At 39.6% G+C, this 18,496-nt stretch overlaps 1 protein-coding gene across 2 annotated transcripts in view; it reads left to right on the top strand.

The window, feature by feature from the left end:
- STIM2 (stromal interaction molecule 2) overlaps positions 1-18,496 on the top strand; it is a 153,151-nt gene that overhangs the window by 71,601 nt on the left and 63,054 nt on the right. For both annotated transcript variants that reach the window (XM_050947590.1, XM_050947591.1), the window contains exon 2: positions 12,417-12,547. In XM_050947590.1, coding sequence (XP_050803547.1) covers positions 12,417-12,547 — 131 coding nt within the window. The remainder of the gene's footprint in view (positions 1-12,416; positions 12,548-18,496) is intronic.

The following is an 18,496-nucleotide window of genomic DNA, read 5'->3' as shown; positions in this document are numbered from 1 at the left end:
CATGGGCACAGCAGTTTTGCTGTAAATATTAAAGGAAATTTACTGGTCTGTGCACATATGATTTAATGCTAATAAAAGCAAATACTTAAAATGCCTTTGCACTGATGGGTGGATTAGATCTTTCACCGTGTGTAGTGTATCTTTAGTAGCTATGTTTGGCTGGACAAAAAGCAAAAGGCTTTCGCAGTTCGGGTTTTCTTCAAATACCTGTTTTGTTTTTGAAGAGGACAAATCAGAAGTAAAAATACATTCTGGCAGCGTCTAGTTACCGGAAATCTGAGGGGTCTGTGATATTATAAGTGGTGTTTGTAGGGGATTAAAATTGATTCCCTAGTGTTGGGACAGTTAATAATACATGCCCTAGATCCACTAGTATATAAGACTAACGTAATTCAGTAATGCCAGTGATATCATGTATGATTCATTGATACAGGATATGATTATGTATCATGCGCGAAAAGCAATGTATCTGAAAAAACAGATGGGCAATTAAAAGTATAATCTTCAGAATGTGAATTTGTTATAGTTTTGTGTGAAAATGTTGCTATTAATACATGTTTTAAATTGCTAAAGATGTCTTGAGTTAACTCTGATATATACACGGTATATATGGTTTTTGCCATTTTTTTCATAGTGGCCCTTTTCATGTATTCCTCAAAGTTTCAGTTTAAGATAATTTAGTTTTTGTGAAAAGTTTCATTGGACTATGATTATACTACACACAAATTCTATTAAAATTTAAAATTCAGTTTGTAAAACTGGATCACATCTTAGTCAATGAAGTGAGTTTTCAGCACTCGTGACTTTGTTTTAAAGAATTAAATCATAAAAATGTTTTTGTTCATGTTAAGTAGTTAGTTGTGAATTGTCACAATTTTTTACATGCTGAAAACTTAAAAAAATTATCTGCTTCATCACGGGTAGTGTTTCTATCTTATTCTGGGAGCCTCTCTCCTCCAAAAAGAATAGTTAAAGGCCCACATGCTGTCTAGCTCCTGGATTTTACCCAGGGGGTGAGGATTGGCCACTTGTGATGGGATTGTGATGTGGGCTTCTGTTCAGTAAGGCTAGATGTCAGATCACCAGAGCTTATGTAATCTTTTGCATTTCCACAGTGCCAACCCATACACATTTGTAAGCAGGAAACTGATATTTTCTATGTAGAAAAACGATTGTAATTATGAGGAAGCTTGCTTGGCAAATCCCATGGACATGTTTTCAGACATCCGGAGGTCACCTATAAATCACTTGTGCTTTCCTGACCAAATTAAGCTTAATTGTGTTAAGCAAGGGGTTTAAAAGACCACACCTTTTTTCTTTTTATATTTTGTGTGTGCCATAGAACAGTTTTAGACTTGCATATCCCAGATCATTTTTTATTCCACAGGATGGGAAGGGAACAAGTAATTGTTACTCCTCCATTATTCAATAATCAGCTAAGGTGTTTTTTTATTTCTTTTTTGAGGACGCACAGTGAAAATTTCCTTGGACATGCTTCACCCGTTCATTGCACATTCATAAGTAGTCAGTTTTATAAAGTGGTAGTGCTAGGAGGATGACACAGGTCAGAGATCCTTGGAGTGAGTACAAGGCTGTAATTCACTTGAACAGCTTAGCTGATGATGTGGGCTCACAAAGAACACGAGCTCCCAGAATGAATGCAAAACCTCATATCTGCCCACTACAGAGCCATCCTCTACAGTGTATGAAATACAGTACAAAAATTACTTGGAAATGTTCCTGCTCAATTAGCAAAATGAATGGATTTGAGAAATTATTTCATTGTCAGTGAAAATCTTCTGTATTAAGATCAAAAATCATATATACTTTTGGTTTTTCTTAAGGCTTTGGTTTTAGTTTCAACAGTATTGTAGAATTCATAACCCTTGTTTAGTTTGTACGTGAACTCTCAGTGCACACCCTGTTTCACTCAGATTCTCAAAATATTTATCTTGAGGTGAATGTCGTCCATGCTTGTTCTTAGCCCAGAATGAGATTTTTCTTTCAAAAGTTCGTAAAAAATACGCACATCTGTTTAAATTATGTGAGCATGAAAAAGACACGTGACTTTCTGTGCTCTGGAGTAACTCAAGCAGTCTTAAAAATTGGCATTTGGCTGTTTCTTCAGGAGAAATAAGTCTGAGCTATAATATAATTTTAAAAATCTTTTCTCATTTAACTGTCAGTCCATACCTGTGCCTCTGGCCTTGAACAGGGATCAGAACCAGCAGCAGGATGTGAGCACCTAGTGCGTTCATCTCAATATCTGTGTCTTTATTTAAAATCAGCATTAAAGAGATGACTTTTTTCTTCTGTTCATCAATTTTTCTGAACAAACTAATGTAAAAGTGAAGATGCACATGTGACGCATGGCCAGAAAAGGTTAAACATCCTGCAGGATAAATGAGTCAAACAGGGGAGCACTGGCCACTCCAAGTGAGGAGAGGAGCAGGGAAAGTTGGAGAGGGAAAAGGTTTGTCTACATGGGGAATTTATTGCCAAATAGCTAGTACACTTCAAATTCACATCCTTTCTGTGCGGTAACTTCCCGTGTAGACTAGTCCTTAGTCTATGTTAACCATTGTATACAGTAGTTAATTTGTTTAGTGATGGTGAGCCTTTTCTTTTCCCCTTCCTGCCTCTCCCCCCCCCCCCCCCCCCCCCGGCGAAGATCTTGAGTTCAGCCTTTTGCTTTTTGTCCAGCCAAACATAGCTACTAAAGATTTAGTTCTTTACCAGGAAATCTGAGACATTGTAAAGATCTTCTGCCTTCTCCCTGTCAGAAATCCATGTGAAATATGATGAATGAAGATGTGCACAAAAGCTTCCTCTTGTGGGAAAATGTTGCAGGACGTGCCTGAATGATGCTAATTTAGAAAAGTTGGGAGAGTCTGTTGACTTGCTTCAGGGAGAAAGGCCTTTGCTTTAATTTTGTGTGTTTTTCATAGCCATGTCAAAGTAAAATTAGTAATGCAGCATGTATCATGTGGTAGGTTGTAGAACGAAAGCATTTTCAGACACCATGTTTTTCTAACTATGGGTAACAGTTTTGGATTCCTCTACAGTCTACTGAAAGTTAACCATCTGTGCTATTCATACAAGATGTATTTCAGTAGTTTAACCAGGAAAGACTTATTGTACAGCAAAATGTGAATTAAAACCAGTTTACTAACTGGCTTTGCTAATAGTGGTGTACTTTAGAGTTCCATTTATTTTTACACTTCTATTTAAATTACTTTACTCAGAAAGATGTATTGGAGGTGAGGAAGCAAGAAGGCTTAAAAAATACACTTACTTCCAAGAAATGCCTAATATTTTGATTTGACATGAAGTAACAAGGAAGATATATAGCCTCATACTTTGCATGCCATGAGATTCACACAACTTATAGAATAAATTTATGTATGTTTTGTGGAAGTTATTTTGGGCAGAAAATATTCTCATTTGGAGTGATCAGTTTTTTTTTTATGGGCAAAGTTTATAGAAATGACATACTTTTTGGCTTTCCTTAGAGCTGTCAGGATTGTCTTCCCTGATTGTACTAGATGACTCTTTATGGGGTTCAGCTGTATATTGGGAACTTTCTCAGAACTAAACTGAAAGAGTGGGGATATTGAATGTTCAACAAAGACTTAATTTCTCTAAAGATATCATTAGACATTTAGAATAGTGTGTTAAGAAACAAGTGTTTTAAAATATCATCCTGAAAATCCCCTTTCAATTGCTCATCTTTCAGTCTCTTGTGATGTCATAATTCCTCTAGTTTGTTAATAGAATTCCTTAATGGAGATTAATTTCTAATATAAAATAGTAGACACGCTAAGGTTTTCAGTCTAACACATAATTGACAGAAAATAGGGTACAAACCCAAATATTTTTACATTCCTGGTCACTGTAAGGAATCATGTTGTATTGATCAGGAAGATGCAAGTTATTTCAGTAATTATTTATGCTTTTTTTCTTGAAAAACTTGTCCATGTGGTTGCTTTTATGTTTTTAGATTAAAAGACATGCTGCTGCATTACAGACTTTCTCATTCGTCATTTAAATAAGTGTCACAAGTGACACAGTTGTCAAGTTAAAATTCTGTGCTGTGCAGCCTGCTTGCCATGCGGAGGTGTTTAATAATTAAGTGTAGGAGTGGTTGCTTTTGGCAGTATTTAATGGAAAGAGTGAGTGAAGGTCCTATGGCAGATTTTCTTGAAATACTCGGTAAAGGTTTTAATATCTTCCTCTTTATCAGGTGAGGATTTGAGGTGAGGGGCATGAGAACATAATTTTGTTGAATTGCCACTTTGAATACCTGTTTCAAGTGCCACATGGTGGGTCTTTAAAAGCAAAACAGCTTAGCTTTCTTCGGTAATATCAAATAACCAGTATTGTGCCAGAATATCTGGGCTTTTCAGCTTGTGTTCTTTTGTCTTCAGAATCACTTCCTGCTGTAGCATTTTTCTTTTCAGCTTTTGTATTGTCTTTTTAAAGTCTGTTTTAATTGCTAGAAGGAGGTATTGTGTTTAGGTGGTACTGTATTTAAAGTATAATCTACAGAACTGAAGCAGGGAGGAAGAAAATGGGAATGTCAGTAGCAGAAAACCATATGAAGATGCAGACAGGCTTTGGCATGAGGAATTTATAGAATCATAGACTCATAGACTCTAGGACTGGAAGGGACCTCGAGAGGTCATCGAGTCCAGTCCCCTGCCGTCATGGCAGGACCAAATACTGTCTAGACCATCCCTAATAGACATTTATCTAACCTACTCTTAAATATCTCCAGAGATGGAGATTCCACAACTTCCCTAGGCAATCTATTCCAGTGTTTAACTACCCTGACAGTTAGGAACATTTTCCTAATGTCCAACCTAAATCTCCCTTGCTGCAGTTTAAGCCCATTGCTTCTTGTTCTATCATTGGAGGCTAAGGTGAACAAGTTTTCTCCCTCCTCCTGATGACACCCTTTTAGATACCTGAAAACTGCTATCATGTCCCCTCTCAGTCTTCTCTTTTCCAAACTAAACAAACCCAATTCCTTCAGCCTTCCTTCATAGGTCATGTTCTCAAGACCTTTAATCATTCTTGTTGCTCTTCTCTGGACCCTCTCCAATTTCTCCACACCTTTCTTGAAATGCGGTGCCCAGAACTGGACACAATACTCCAGTTGAGGCCTAACCAGTGCAGAGTAAAGCGGAAGAATGACTTCTCGTGTCTTGTTTACAACACACCTGTTAATGCATCCCAGAATCACGTTTGCTTTTTTTGCAACAGTATCACACTGTTGACTCATATTAAGCTTGTGGTCCACTATGACCCCTAGATCTCTTTCTGCCATACTCCTTCCTAGACAGTCTCTTCCCATTCTGTATGTGTGAAACTGATTGTTCCTTCCTAGGTGGAGCACTGACTGGTGAGGTTTTTAGAACCAAATCTATAAAAGCAGGACTACAGTGATTGCTGGCTCAGAGTGAAATCAGCCATCCTGCTGTGGAATGTAGAACTCCCCCTTATAAAAGACAGGAAGCAGGATTACTTTGCAGAGGTCAACATGGGGAAGAAAGCCAGCCACCAGCACTCTTGTGAATCTATACTCTGGCTGTGAAAGATGCAAAGAAATCCCACTTCTCCATCATAGCGACTTGTAAATTATGCCCTGCTGAATTGTTCTAGAACCTGATTTGCTTTATTCCAGGATGCCTGTACTCGGCTCCAGAATTTGGCACTTTCCACTGTGCAGAATACCCAGTGTACTTCTTGGAAAAAAAATTACTCACATCTCAGATTGCTTCTCCAGAAATCAGGAGCATAAAACTGACAAATCTGATAACATGGTACCTTTACTCTCTGAATTCAGCCTATTCGTAGAAAAGGGTGTCCTAGAAACTCTACAGGTAAACCAGGCCACCCTCTGTGGCCCTGATCCATGCCCTTTTCCTCTCGGTGTATGCCCACAAACACAGCATCATAAACCAGCAGTACTTAAGAAACCATTGTTAAATGCAACCACTGTCTCCAAATGCTGCCCAATTCTGAACTTCCCACTTATAAGCAAACTAATTGAGAAGCTTGTCTGGCCATATCCTGACCCCTTTCAGTCAGGTTTCAGTACAAGACAGAGACCAGAAAGGGCACTGATGGATGAGCTCCTGTTGGCCATGTGCATCATACTCCTGATGTTGAACTTCTCCACAGATTTGACATGATTGATAGGACAATTTTATTTTAATATCTCAATTGTCTATCCTCTCAGAGATTCTCAGCCTTTTTCTTTCTAAGATGTCTTTTTCCTCCCCCGCCCATCCTATAAAAATTCCACAGCCCACCTGTTCCACAATAAACTGGTTTTCTATATATAAATGCCAGGGCCGATGTTGAGGTAGCTAGCAGGGTAATTTCCTGTGGCCCCATGCCCCTGGGGCGCCTGTGAAACTACATTGCTCAGGCTTCGGCTTCAGCCCAGGGTGGCAGGATTCAGGGCCCTAAGCTTAAGACCCATATGATGGGGCTTCAGCTTTCTGCCCTGGGCCCCAGTGAGTCTAATGCTGGCCCTGCTTGGTGGACCCCCGAAACCCGCCCAAGACCCCCCAGGGCACCCCAGACCCCTGGTTGAGAACCACTGCTCTGAGCCAGGTGGGGCAAGAGGTCGCAAGACTTCCCTCCTGAAGATCTTTAAACAGCTTGAGGGAAGAGGCTCCCAAGATGCTTTACCCTTGTGCTGGGGACCTAAGTCTACCACTGGATAAAGAGGCTCTCCTATACTGAAAGCCTTTAGCTTCTGACAAAAGAGGGGGTATGTCAATTTTTTGGGTGTGGGGTGGGGGAGAGAAAGGTTGGTGGCTGGCTTTCTTCCCCATGTTGACCTCTGCAAAGTAATCCTGCTTCCTGTCTTTTATAAGGGGGAGTTCTACATTCCACAGCAGGATGGCTGATTTCACTCTGAGCCAGCAATCACTGTAGTCCTGCTTTTATAGATTTGGTTCTAAAAACCTCACCAGTCAGTATCTCACCATTGGGCAGGGTTCCTGAAGCCCTGCTTATATTTTATTGAATTTATTCTAAGCTCTAGAGGAAACCGTGCCCCAAGGGGGAAAGGCTGAGTGGAGTTTCCCTTAGCAGAAACTGGCTCAGTTTGAAGTAGGGTTTTGTGCCACTCTTTAAATGAGAAGCCAGATATCAAAAAGAGGTTTTCTACATGCTTTTTAAAATGCATCAGAGAATATGTTTTGAGACCACAGTAACATGAGATCTGTTCTTTAGGTGTATAAGTTGAAAACTAAAGAACAGAGAGTGTGCGTGCGCGCGTGCATACGTGCGTGCACTGGAATGATCCAGTAATTAGGGCACTGGGTAGAACTTGGGAGAACTCCCTTCAAGTTCTTGCTCTGTCACAGACTTCCTGCATGATCTTGAGCAAGTCACTTAGCTTCTCTGTGCCTCGGTTCCTCATCTGTACAATGGGGATATTAACATTGTTCCTTACTGGCATGTTGTGAGGATAAATACACTTAAGATTGTGAGGCACTCGTGCTATATGATAGGGGTATGTGTAAGTACAGGATGATAAAGTTTTTGAAAATGATACAAATACTTGAAACTAGCAATGGAAGGTGTACTCATTCTGCCTGATTTCTAATCTGTACTGATATCATGGCTTCAGAAGTTCAGTTTATGTTGCTTTTTGGAAGGAAAAGAGTGCAAGGAGTGTGGAGAGAGAGAGGGGGAGATTATAGCGGAAGCTGGTGTCTACCTGCCTGATTTCACTTTAGCTTTAACTCTAACTCTTTTTAAAAAAAACAAAACAAAAAAAAACCCAGAATCACCTTTGGAAAAATAAGATCTGCCTAAATTACAGTAAACATTAAAATTTGTTCAGGGTGCACTAAGTCTGCCTGCTGCCTCTTGAAACAAATTCAAATACTAGATTAACATCCCTAACTTATTGCCAGAGTTCTACTGTGAGAATGGCCAGTTAGGGGGCCACTTGCCTGAAGAATTCCCTGTGGTAGGAAGTAGGCTGAATATGGTACATTTCCTGCTGGCCCAGAGATAGAAAACATAGTTACTCAGTGACTTGTGTCAGGTGGAGGGATCATTTCAAAAGGCTTCTGCCGAGTACCTTGACTCATTGAACCATAAATTGCAATAGTTTTAATGTTTAATCTTTCATTGACAGATTTCCTCCTGGTGATGGCCATATGTTTCCTTTTAAAATTTCTCCCCCCACCCCCAAAATGCCACAGCTGTATTGTAACTTCTAAGCACACTTTATGCAGTTTTACTCCACATTACATCAAGTGAGTACAACTTTACTTGCATTTTTACTGGCAATACCAGAAGGTTAATGGCAAATTCAACTTCAAAGATGACTATACCTTGCTTCTTAAGAGTGGTTTTTCAATCTTTTTTTTATTTGTGGACTCCTTTAAAAAAAAAAAAAGTCGTCGTACCCCTTTGGAAATCTTATACATAGTCTGTGGACCCTCAAGGTTCCAGGACCACAGGTTGAAAATCACTGACCTAAAATATGTGACACTATTCCTTTAATTCTTCACATCAGTACAGTTTAGGATTAAAAGTAAAGATGTTGTTGTAGAAACATGACTGCATATCATAGTAGTCCAGAGAAATTGGTCCATACACAAAACCAGCCTGATCACTAAAGTGTAATGGAGGGTTTCAGAACCCAGATGATTCTACCTTTGACACTCTGGATCCAGATAGGAAAGGGTTAAAAGTAGCTTTGCACCACCTTATTGCAGTCCCTAACATTTTTTTAGGGTTTCTGCCTTACTTTAAGATAAATGAGGAAGAAAATCTCCATTTCTTAGAAGTTTGATAAGCTCCTGCCAAGAAGTCACTTGATATTAATTTCAAGTTAAATTTCTGCCTTGCAAACAAGCACCAAAGTAGAGGTTATCCATGTGCGTACTAAGAGATTTTCAATGCCGTACCTGATTACTCAGTTTTTCCCAAATGAATGGCTTTACAAGGTCTGAACCAAATCTGAGGTTTTTTTTAAATTGTTGTTTTATCTGTGTCCAGAATAGTATTTGGGTGAGTAATGTGTATCTAAAGCGAGCTGAAGTGTGCTATCAGCTAGGGAATTGTACTTCTAATTTTACTACATAAAAATAAGCCTTGAGGTCAGACTGATTTTGTTCAGCATATTGCGTGTCTTTTCTTTTCAACCAAGACATGGTTCAACTTCATGTTCCTCACTCTGAAAAGCAAACAGGAACTTGATCTGCTCTTTAATCTGAGGGAGGTATCAAGTGTTCCCTCGATCAGAGCTCAGGACATGTGAAGCCCAGGTTGTCTATTTGTTTTTCTCTTAATAAAAGCTGTCATGTCTTTTAAAATACATTTTTTAGGCAAATATATGAAAAGAGGCAAAACTGCACACATTACATTCTCAGAGATATTAAGAAGTTAATCAACCTGAGTACACAAAATTTTGTGATCAGAGTAAAGCTTTCTAGAATGAAAAGATAATTTGGAGTTTTGGGGGGATCTACTCAACAAAATGTTAAAAATATGTTACGGGTGGAAACTGATAACTGTGTGACCAGATTAGTCTAGGCTAGGTTTGTTTCTACATGACTAGATTAGAGGTGTAATTAAATATAAATCCGTCACTCAAACACACTTCTGTGCTATTTATTCTCTTTTTACCTGTTCTGATTTTCTTATGCATGTGGTTCTCTTTTTACTTTCAATTAGAAGAAAAGACTCACCAAGTAGATGTAGTGTTATAGTGCAAAAATCATTATTCTGATCTATTAGATTTCTTTTTGTCTGAGATAGGTAAGAGAAGTCAAGGTGCATTTATAGGAGTATGCAAAAAAGTAGTAGTATACTCTGTTGTCTTGCTGACTGGCTGATGCTATAGTACAGGGGTCGGCAACCTCTGGCACATGACTCACCAGGGTAAGCACTCTGGCGGGCCGGGCCAGTTTGTTTACCTGCTGCATTGCCATGTTCAGCGGACCATGGCTCCCACTGGCCGCGGTTTGCTGTCCCAGGCCAATGGGAGTGGCGGGAAGCCGTGGCCAGCACATCCCTTGCCTATGCCACTTCCTGCCACCCCCATTGGCCTGGGACAGCAAACCGCGGCCAGTGGGAGCCATGGTCTGCTGAACATGGCAATGCAGCAGGTAAACAAACTGGTCCGGCCCGCCACGGTGCTTACCCTGGCGAGCCGCGTGCCAGAGGTTGCCGACCCCTGCTGTAGTATAAATTGCCTGTCTTTCGAAGGCGAAGGGCAGGGGACAGGAGCATGAATGGAAACATCTTCCCTTACTATTTGTAGCAAAAACTTTCCAGGTGGGTCGTAGATTTTGGAAGGCAAGCTGTTATGTTAAGCACTCTACATAACGTCTTTATATTTCATAAATGTCATTGTTTCAAGGCTGTCAATTTTTGTATAAACTAAACCTATTCAATGAAGCAAAGGCTGCTAAATAAAATCTGGGCATTTTTGTTTGTTTTTTTTTTGGGGGGGGGGGAAAGGAGCAGGTTGTTCTGACCATCTTTTCATTCTCTGCACTGCCAAACAGCACTGTGGTGAATCACATTGACCTGTTATTGAGAGCTAAAAAGTGATCTCATTGTTTAAAACATATGCTGAGCACTCCTGTCTACAGTCATGACCTAGTTAATGCAACTAGTGTTGAATTTCACTGAGACTTCAGTGAATCCTCTTCATTTACCATCATTGTTGGGAATTTGATAGCAGTTGTGTATAGTCTCACTCCTTGTCTTGTCCCATCTGGAATTCCAGAACAGATGTGCACAATCATTAGTGGGATGCGGGACAGTTTGGACATCTGACCTACAAAGGAGGGAGGTATTGGTGCTTACTTAATCATAATCCTGATAAGGTAAATTGTTCAGTCCCAACTATATTCCCTTCTCCTTTACTCTGTAGCTCTGTGATGCACCAAGCCTTTTCAGCAGTTTTCTGTCTTTCTAGCAATGTTAACATAGAGCTTGGAAATAGAGGCTTTTGTAATTTACTACGAGCAGGTCAGTTTGGATGTTCCAAACCTTGTTAATTTTTCCACTCATGGAGTGTTGTCACCCTTGGGTGTATTTGTGGATCATCTTTGATACTCAAGCAAATGAGTGTGTACTGGCTTCTTGGTAACTGTGTGAAAACTCTTGTAGTTCTTTAAGAAACCACCTGTGGCAAATGTTCACATGCTGGTCATTTGGATTGATGTCTGTCATTTAAATTGCTGAAGGAATTGAGTGCCCAATTGCTCTGTATAGCAACTCAGCATAGCACTTCATTGTATTTTTGATGGTGAGGGAGGGTGTTTTACTTGTCATCTTGTTTAAGTGGCGTCTTCCACAAGCATGTGCACTTCCTCTTATATGTTTTGGTGCCTAGATAATGCAGTGATGGGTGCATTTAAATGTATGGTATATTAACTATCAGCTGATGCAGATATCCATAAAGGATCTAGTACAATACACCTAGCTAATAAATGGCCAATTGCTATGAGAAGTGTGTGTGTGTTGTTGTTTTTTTTTATAACAGGGTCTGTTGGTATGACTTCACTCAGGCATTTGAATCTCTGCCCCTTTCCCTACACCTGACACAAGGAGAGCAAAGCACCCTGTACCTTCAACACGGCTATTGAAGCAATGACAGGGAAAACCGAAATGTATGATTTATAAACTGGAGTTTTCCCTCCACAACAAGTTACTGTTTCTGAAATGACTGTACAGGACTACCAAGTGTTGTACACAAGGTGTGGCTTCAGTTTTCTCCCTGACGTGCCCATGTCTTGTTTCCTTTCACTGTAGCCCTTTTGCAATAGCCTACATCCAGTAGGTCTATGGATATTCAGCAGACTTTCCTGTTAACTTAACCTGATGTGGACACCATGACCTGATGTGAAGCCATAACTGTAGAATTAAACTTAGTTAGTTCTCTTCATTCTTCTCCTCCTCCTTTCTCCTTGCTGCCCTGCTGGCGGGCAGAAAAATGGGGAAGGAAGAGGAGGCACTGGCTCTATTGGCTGTTGCAGTGATCAACCTAAGGGTAGGGGAGAGAAGGAAAAAGTGGTGAGCATACTTAAGGAAGAAAAGAGTATTGGAGGAGAGGAAACAAACTACTCTTTCTTTCCCTCCTCTTTTTCCCTCTCCTCCCTACAACAGTTCACTCATTTCACTCTTTTTTCCTGCAAGAAATGTCGCTCAAGAAGCTCTCCAAACTCAGCATCTATGACTAAAGGTGTCTACAGTCAAGCCACACTGAATTTCAGTATTAAAATGATAAAGGTGTGCATTTAGTTAATATTTAAAATTGAAGCAGTAACTCATGCTGTGCTTCCCCAAAGAGGGGAAAAGCCATGTTCTTGGTTGGGAATTGACATTTCAAGACACTAAACTAATGGTTGTTTCTTGTCCTTCAGATACCTGTAGTTCATTGAGTCCACCATGCTTTACTGAGGAGGACCGATTCAGTCTGGAAGCTCTCCGCATGATCCACAAGCAAATGGATGATGACAAGGATGGTGGTATTGAAGTAGATGAAAGTGATGAGGTAGGTGGAGGCCTCATTTCTTTCCGTTGGATATATTTTTGTCTCAATTTAAAATACACTGGAAATAGTGCCTTTGAAATAAAACTTCTCCATAACATGGTTTGAAAATGAATCCTTGTTTCTAGAGTTGTCTGTCGAGGATTGTCATCCTTTATATTGGCACATTATAAAGGAAATAAAAGGAACAGTAACATTTTCCATATAATGTTAGGCATGAGGATGGGGGAAAAATCACGTTAGGCAAATGGTCTCAATCCTGCTTGCGGTGAAATCAATGGTAGTTGACTGGGCCCCAAAATGGTAAAAACAAATCTTATTTTTATGTTTCTAAATGGTTGTTGATACATAGAAATTTATAAAGGACACTCAGGTATTTTCCTTTTCTGTCTACCCCACTTACTTGCTCATGGAGTGAATCCTAGGAAGTAAAGAATTCTACTCTCCTGCTCATCTAAGGTCAATTCCAGTAGCTTCATCCTGTGGAACGATATCTTACCCCTTGCATAGAGGGGTCTGAGAAAATGTCACGTTTCCTCTTCTTAACACCAAATTCCCAATGTGTCTTTGCTTCCATGTTTGTGTATGGGTAGGAAAGAAACCATTCTTGCTTCATTGCAGGCTACCAAGGCCTGGTCATAGTGGACCCAAGCAGTTCCATGTCCATATCACCTTCTGTTCCTCTGTGGCTGCAAGGGTTTGATGGCTCAAGAGTCCAACATCGGAACAGACTTGATGAACCCATATAATAGGGTTTCTGCCTCTGGGCCTCCTCCACTTCTCGGTTGGTGGAACTTTATCCCGGATGTTACAAGCCACAATGGCCTCAGCAGTCTGTAGACCGGAGCTGCCATTAACATCTGCATTACAAATGAAGTCATTCCACTTTATGTCCATCTTAACTAGCAACCCTGTATTCCTTTCCTTAACTCCTGAGGACATAATTGCCCATGATAATTATTTAAGTTTAAAATGATACAATTTAAAATTAATAAATTTAATTTTTGAAATGTTTCTTCATTCATATGAGTGTGTAAGGAATATCCTGGTACCTGAATCCAGGACTTCCATTTCACAAAGGCATGGAGTACAATGGAAGGAATAGTCTATTTTGTACCATTGTATGTAGCCAAAGTTTCCTTGTTTATATTATAAGATACATTTAATTGTATTATAATGTGTTAGTCTGTAAGCCAGAACATTAGTGGCGTACTGAGACTTCTAAAATACATTCCAGTACTGTTGGGATTCATTGCTGACTTCCATTGTGCTTGTGATATATAAAGCTGCAGAAAAATAAAGCAAATACAGAAATATTTGTTGGTGGGAAAATGGCAGAATCTTCTGCATCATATATAATCAAGTGAACCATCCTTGGAACCAATGGAGAATTTTCAATGTTCGAAGAGTCACAAATTCAAAGAATTTTCCATAGAAGTGTCAAACCAAACCACAGCAGTTGCTCTATTATATCTGTTATTTGAGTGATGGGGGAAGAAAATACACATGAGGTCTCCCCAGAACTGTGCATGATAAAGAACAGTGCATGATGGTCATGATAGATAGGGTATGGGAATGTGAAGTGAAACTCTCTACACAGAAGTGAAACTTGCTATACACCAAGTGCTATTACCTACACAGAGCAAGCTGAACATGATTTTTTTCCTTTTTATTTCAGTAATCTAAGGTGTTACATCTAACTATAGAAAGGGCAGAACAGAGAGTCTTATTTTTAACCATTTTTATGTGTGAACATGAGACTGGGTAAAATACACCTATGCAAATATTTACTAGCACGACCAGTTTCTTCTGTGAGATGTTAACATGTTGACCAGAAAACCAGGAAAAGCTATTTGTACAATAATATATACAAGGAAGTTTAATCAAAATTGTAACAAGATAAATAAAAATAACGTATAGATCAGTGGATTTATTTGACAGTGGGAAGCTGTAAAATCTGTCAACTGCTTCCAGCTTAATTTATAGAATTATTTATAGTTTTTGAACTTTAATTATTCATTTGACCCCATTGAAATTGCAATAGATTGCATGTTTGAAATCCTACCAAATTCACAGTCCATTTTCATCAGTTTCATGACCATAGGATTTTTTAAATAGTCAATTTCTTGATGTCAGCTATTTAAATGTGAAATTTCACAGTAGCAATTTTAGGGAGGATGTGGGAGAGAAGGGTAGCAAGTTTATTGTAGAGGGGGTTGCCGTACTGCTATCCTTACTTCTGCACTTCTGATAGCGGAACCTGGAGAGTGGGCAGATGGAGAGTGGTGGCTGCTGGCCTGCAGCCCAGCTCTGAAAGCAGAACCACTGCTAGCAGCAGTGCAGAAGTAAGGATGGCATGGTATGGTATTGCCACCCTTAACTTGTGCGCTGCTAGTAGCGGGGCACTGCCTTCAGAGGTGGATGCTTGGCTAACAGCCACCATTTTCCAGCCACCCAGGGTACAGGATAAAAGCACACAAAAGACCAGATTTCTTGGTCTGTGATACATTTTTCATAGCCGTGAATTTGGTAGGACCCTAGTCACAAACTTTTTCTCTTTAACACCTCCTGTTGTGAGGAAGCATATGTATTGATGTTTGTAGAACATAGCTATGTCAGAGCTATATTTGGTTGAAAGCTGCCAGGCTGTGCACAAGGGATTTGACTAAACAGCAGAATGATACATTATATTCTGGTTCATGCTGCATGGTTTCTACTTACAAAAAAGCCTCCTCAAAGCGCAATAAGTGTGTCTTATTTTGTTATAACATGCAGTTTTATCAGGAAGTGGAAAATTTAATACTGAATAGCAATTTTCTGTTTCATGTTCCATGGTAATCAGAGAAATTAACAGTTAGTTTTTCACCAAGAAAACACTGTCATTTAAAAAATAAATAGGGTTTGAATTAGGTTATTTTTAAGGGAGGGAAAGTAAGAGTTAAAAGTAGAAGGATTGTTTATTAATACTATATTTTCTTTCTAACTTGTGGAAACAGGCCTGTATTTAAAAAAACACTTTCAGTAAGGATTCCAGGGCTTCAGATTACCTGTCTGAAACCATGTATTACTCTTTATCTCCTGCTTTCACACTTTCTGCTGTAGTTGTTTACTTTTGTTTATGTACACCAAGGCTCAGTTGTGTGATATTACTGTAGGGTACATTCCTGTATTCAAGTTGCTTTCCCCTTAGTATACTGAGAAATTAACTGTTACACTATACATAGCTAAAAACTTTTCAACCTTATTTTTCAGGGATTCAGAATTTAACTCTAACATTTGTAATAAGAAGAAAGTTAGCATAAACCCTTCTGGGGGCGGGGCGAGGGATAGGGAAAGGAAATCACCATTGTCTGTGCACGGAGGGCTGTTAGTCTGACTTCCTACATAAGTGATCATATAGTCCTTTCTAGCCCTAAAAGACTCGGAAATTTCTAACACCTCTCTAGTATTAGCTCAATATTTTGAGCTCTTGTCTGAGTAACCATTTGTATGTTTGAATCCTCTTTCAGTGCATGTCATCATACTATTGAAGAATCATGCTTAATTTTGCTGGTCATAAAATGGTAGCAGCAATATGTGGTTCTTCCCACATCTGGTGAATAAAGACTTCTGTAATAACATAGAAGTGCATGGTGCTTAACAAACACAGAAAATAAGTTATTTGGGGGCAAGTTAAAATGAGTGCGGGGAAGATCATAATACAGGGGGTGCGTAGGAGAAAGGAAGGATATGGGAGAGGACGATATGAGTATGCAGTCGCTTGGGCTGGCTAATGTGTACTTCCTGTCTATGCTCTAGAGACATATCAGATTTAGCTTTAGTATTTTTTCCCCTGTTAAATCCATTAGCCAATTAGTGTTTGCACTCTACATCTCTTTAAAGATACGGGCTGTGAAAAGAAACTTAAAGGAGAGGTTGATGCTTAGTGGATGGAGTTGATAAGGTGGATCCAGCCATAGAGTGCAATAGATTTTGCACCTCAGACAGCATGTCTGTTACCCCATATTGTATACCTTTTGTTTATGATGGAGAGGCACAATCAGTAAGAGACACATGTATTTGCTATTTTGCATATTGTTTAATTTTCCTTTCTTTGGCTTCCCAAGAAGCTTTGTATAGAAATGTCCCATCAGTATCTAAGTAAACTCATAATGGAATCTTGTATTCCATCAGTCAATCAAGAATGTTGATAGCTGCTTCTTGATTTTTTTTATTTCCAAAACATTTAATTTTAAGAAAAATCGTGTGCACTACTATACAAAAGTGTGTGCCTCTAGTCACACTGAGTACTGTTCTATGTAGTAACTTCAGGTAAATCACTTAATTCAGTTATTTGGTTTGATTCTTTCAAATGTACTTCAATAATCATTTAAAATAAACCTGTCTGAATTAGGATGGCTTTTTAAGCTTATGTATAGCTTTTGTAGCATGTGAAACTTGGGTGCTAAACAACGTGGGTGTCCCCCTTTAACCAAGTCTCTTATCTGAGTAGTAATAGTTGTTGTTAGGCACTACTGCAAATTAAACATTAAACTGACAACTGCAGCTAGATTTGGTCTCCTTTTGCTAAGTGCCATGCAGACGAAACAATAAATGACAGTCACTGTCCCGAAGAGCTTATGGCCTAAGACAAGATTTAACAGGTAGTTGAGGCAAACAGTGGCGGGGGAGGTGAGGGAGATGTGGTAATATAATAGAATGTGCAGATACTTAGCCAGTGAGTAGTAGCAATCACAGCTCTCCACTTACCTATTAGGTTATGTTTTACAGATGGAAGAGATGAGTTTTGATTACTGACTTGAAGGATGACAAAGTAGTGGCTTATGGATTTTAACTGGGAGCTTTTCTCCATTTTAAGGGATGGTTTGGAAGAAAGCACAAAAGTGTTGGTTGGAGAAATGGAAAATTGGATGACCAGTACTGGATGGAGCATAGATGGGAGCTGACCTTGCATAAGATAATAGTTTGGGTAGGTAAGATGGGGCTAAATTGTGATGAGCTTTGAAAATAGGAGTAAGAAATTGGTGTTGGAAGGGGAGCCAATGGAAGGTCTTAGAGGTCAGTGATAAACCAACAAGATTGTTAGCAGCGGTATTTTGAATATTACTTGAAGGATGTGACTCAGGGTTGTAGACATCAACTTCAGGGGAAGTGCTTTGCAGTAGGCAAGGCACAAGTTGATCAGAACTTGGACAAGAGTTTTGGCAGTTCTAACAGAGAGAGAAGGTTTTATTGTGGAGATGTTGTGTAGAAGAAAGTGCAAGATTTTAACACTACCAGGGGAAGGGGAAGCCAGAGGAGAGGGCCAGGTCAAAGATGAAGCCAACATTACTGGCTTGAATAACAAGGAGGTTAGTTGTATTGTCCACCGTGACAGTCAAATGGGAGAAAGTAGGTGGCCTTAGGAGGAAAGAACAGGGCCAAAATTGAGCTCTTGATAAGTTCAGTTGATGGCTGGACAACCACGAGGAGATATCCGTACAACAGGCTGAGATTTTAGCTGAAATGGAGGGAGTCTAGTTCAGAGTAGATAAGCAGTTTTGAGTAATCAGCATACAGATGGTATTCAGGCCTGTGTTTGAAACTGAGATTGCCCATGGTAGGATATGAAAGGATAAAAAGAGGAGGCAGAGGATAGATCCCTGAAGGGGAAATCCTCACAGAAAGAGGAAGGGCGGGGAGGAAGACCAACAAAATGAGACAACTGAAAGGTAGGAGGAGAGACAGGAGAGGATGGAATCATAAAAGACCAGAGATGAGGGGATTTTGAGAGTACGGTCGACATTTCAAATGCAGTCTATAGGTCAAGCAGGATGAGGATGGAGTACTGGCTAAAATACTTGGTCAGGATGAAATCACCGGAGAGCTTGATGAGAGCTGCTCAATGAATGATGGATGGAAGCTAGATTGGAGGGTGTTCTATAATGGAATTTGAAAAGATACTGAAGGGCA

The sequence above is a fragment of the Gopherus flavomarginatus genome, chromosome 3 (genome assembly GCF_025201925.1).
Source record: "Gopherus flavomarginatus isolate rGopFla2 chromosome 3, rGopFla2.mat.asm, whole genome shotgun sequence".
Lineage (NCBI taxonomy): Eukaryota > Metazoa > Chordata > Testudines > Testudinidae > Gopherus > Gopherus flavomarginatus.
Note: the sequence above shows the minus strand (reverse complement) of the source record. Positions and strands in the feature narration are given on the sequence as shown.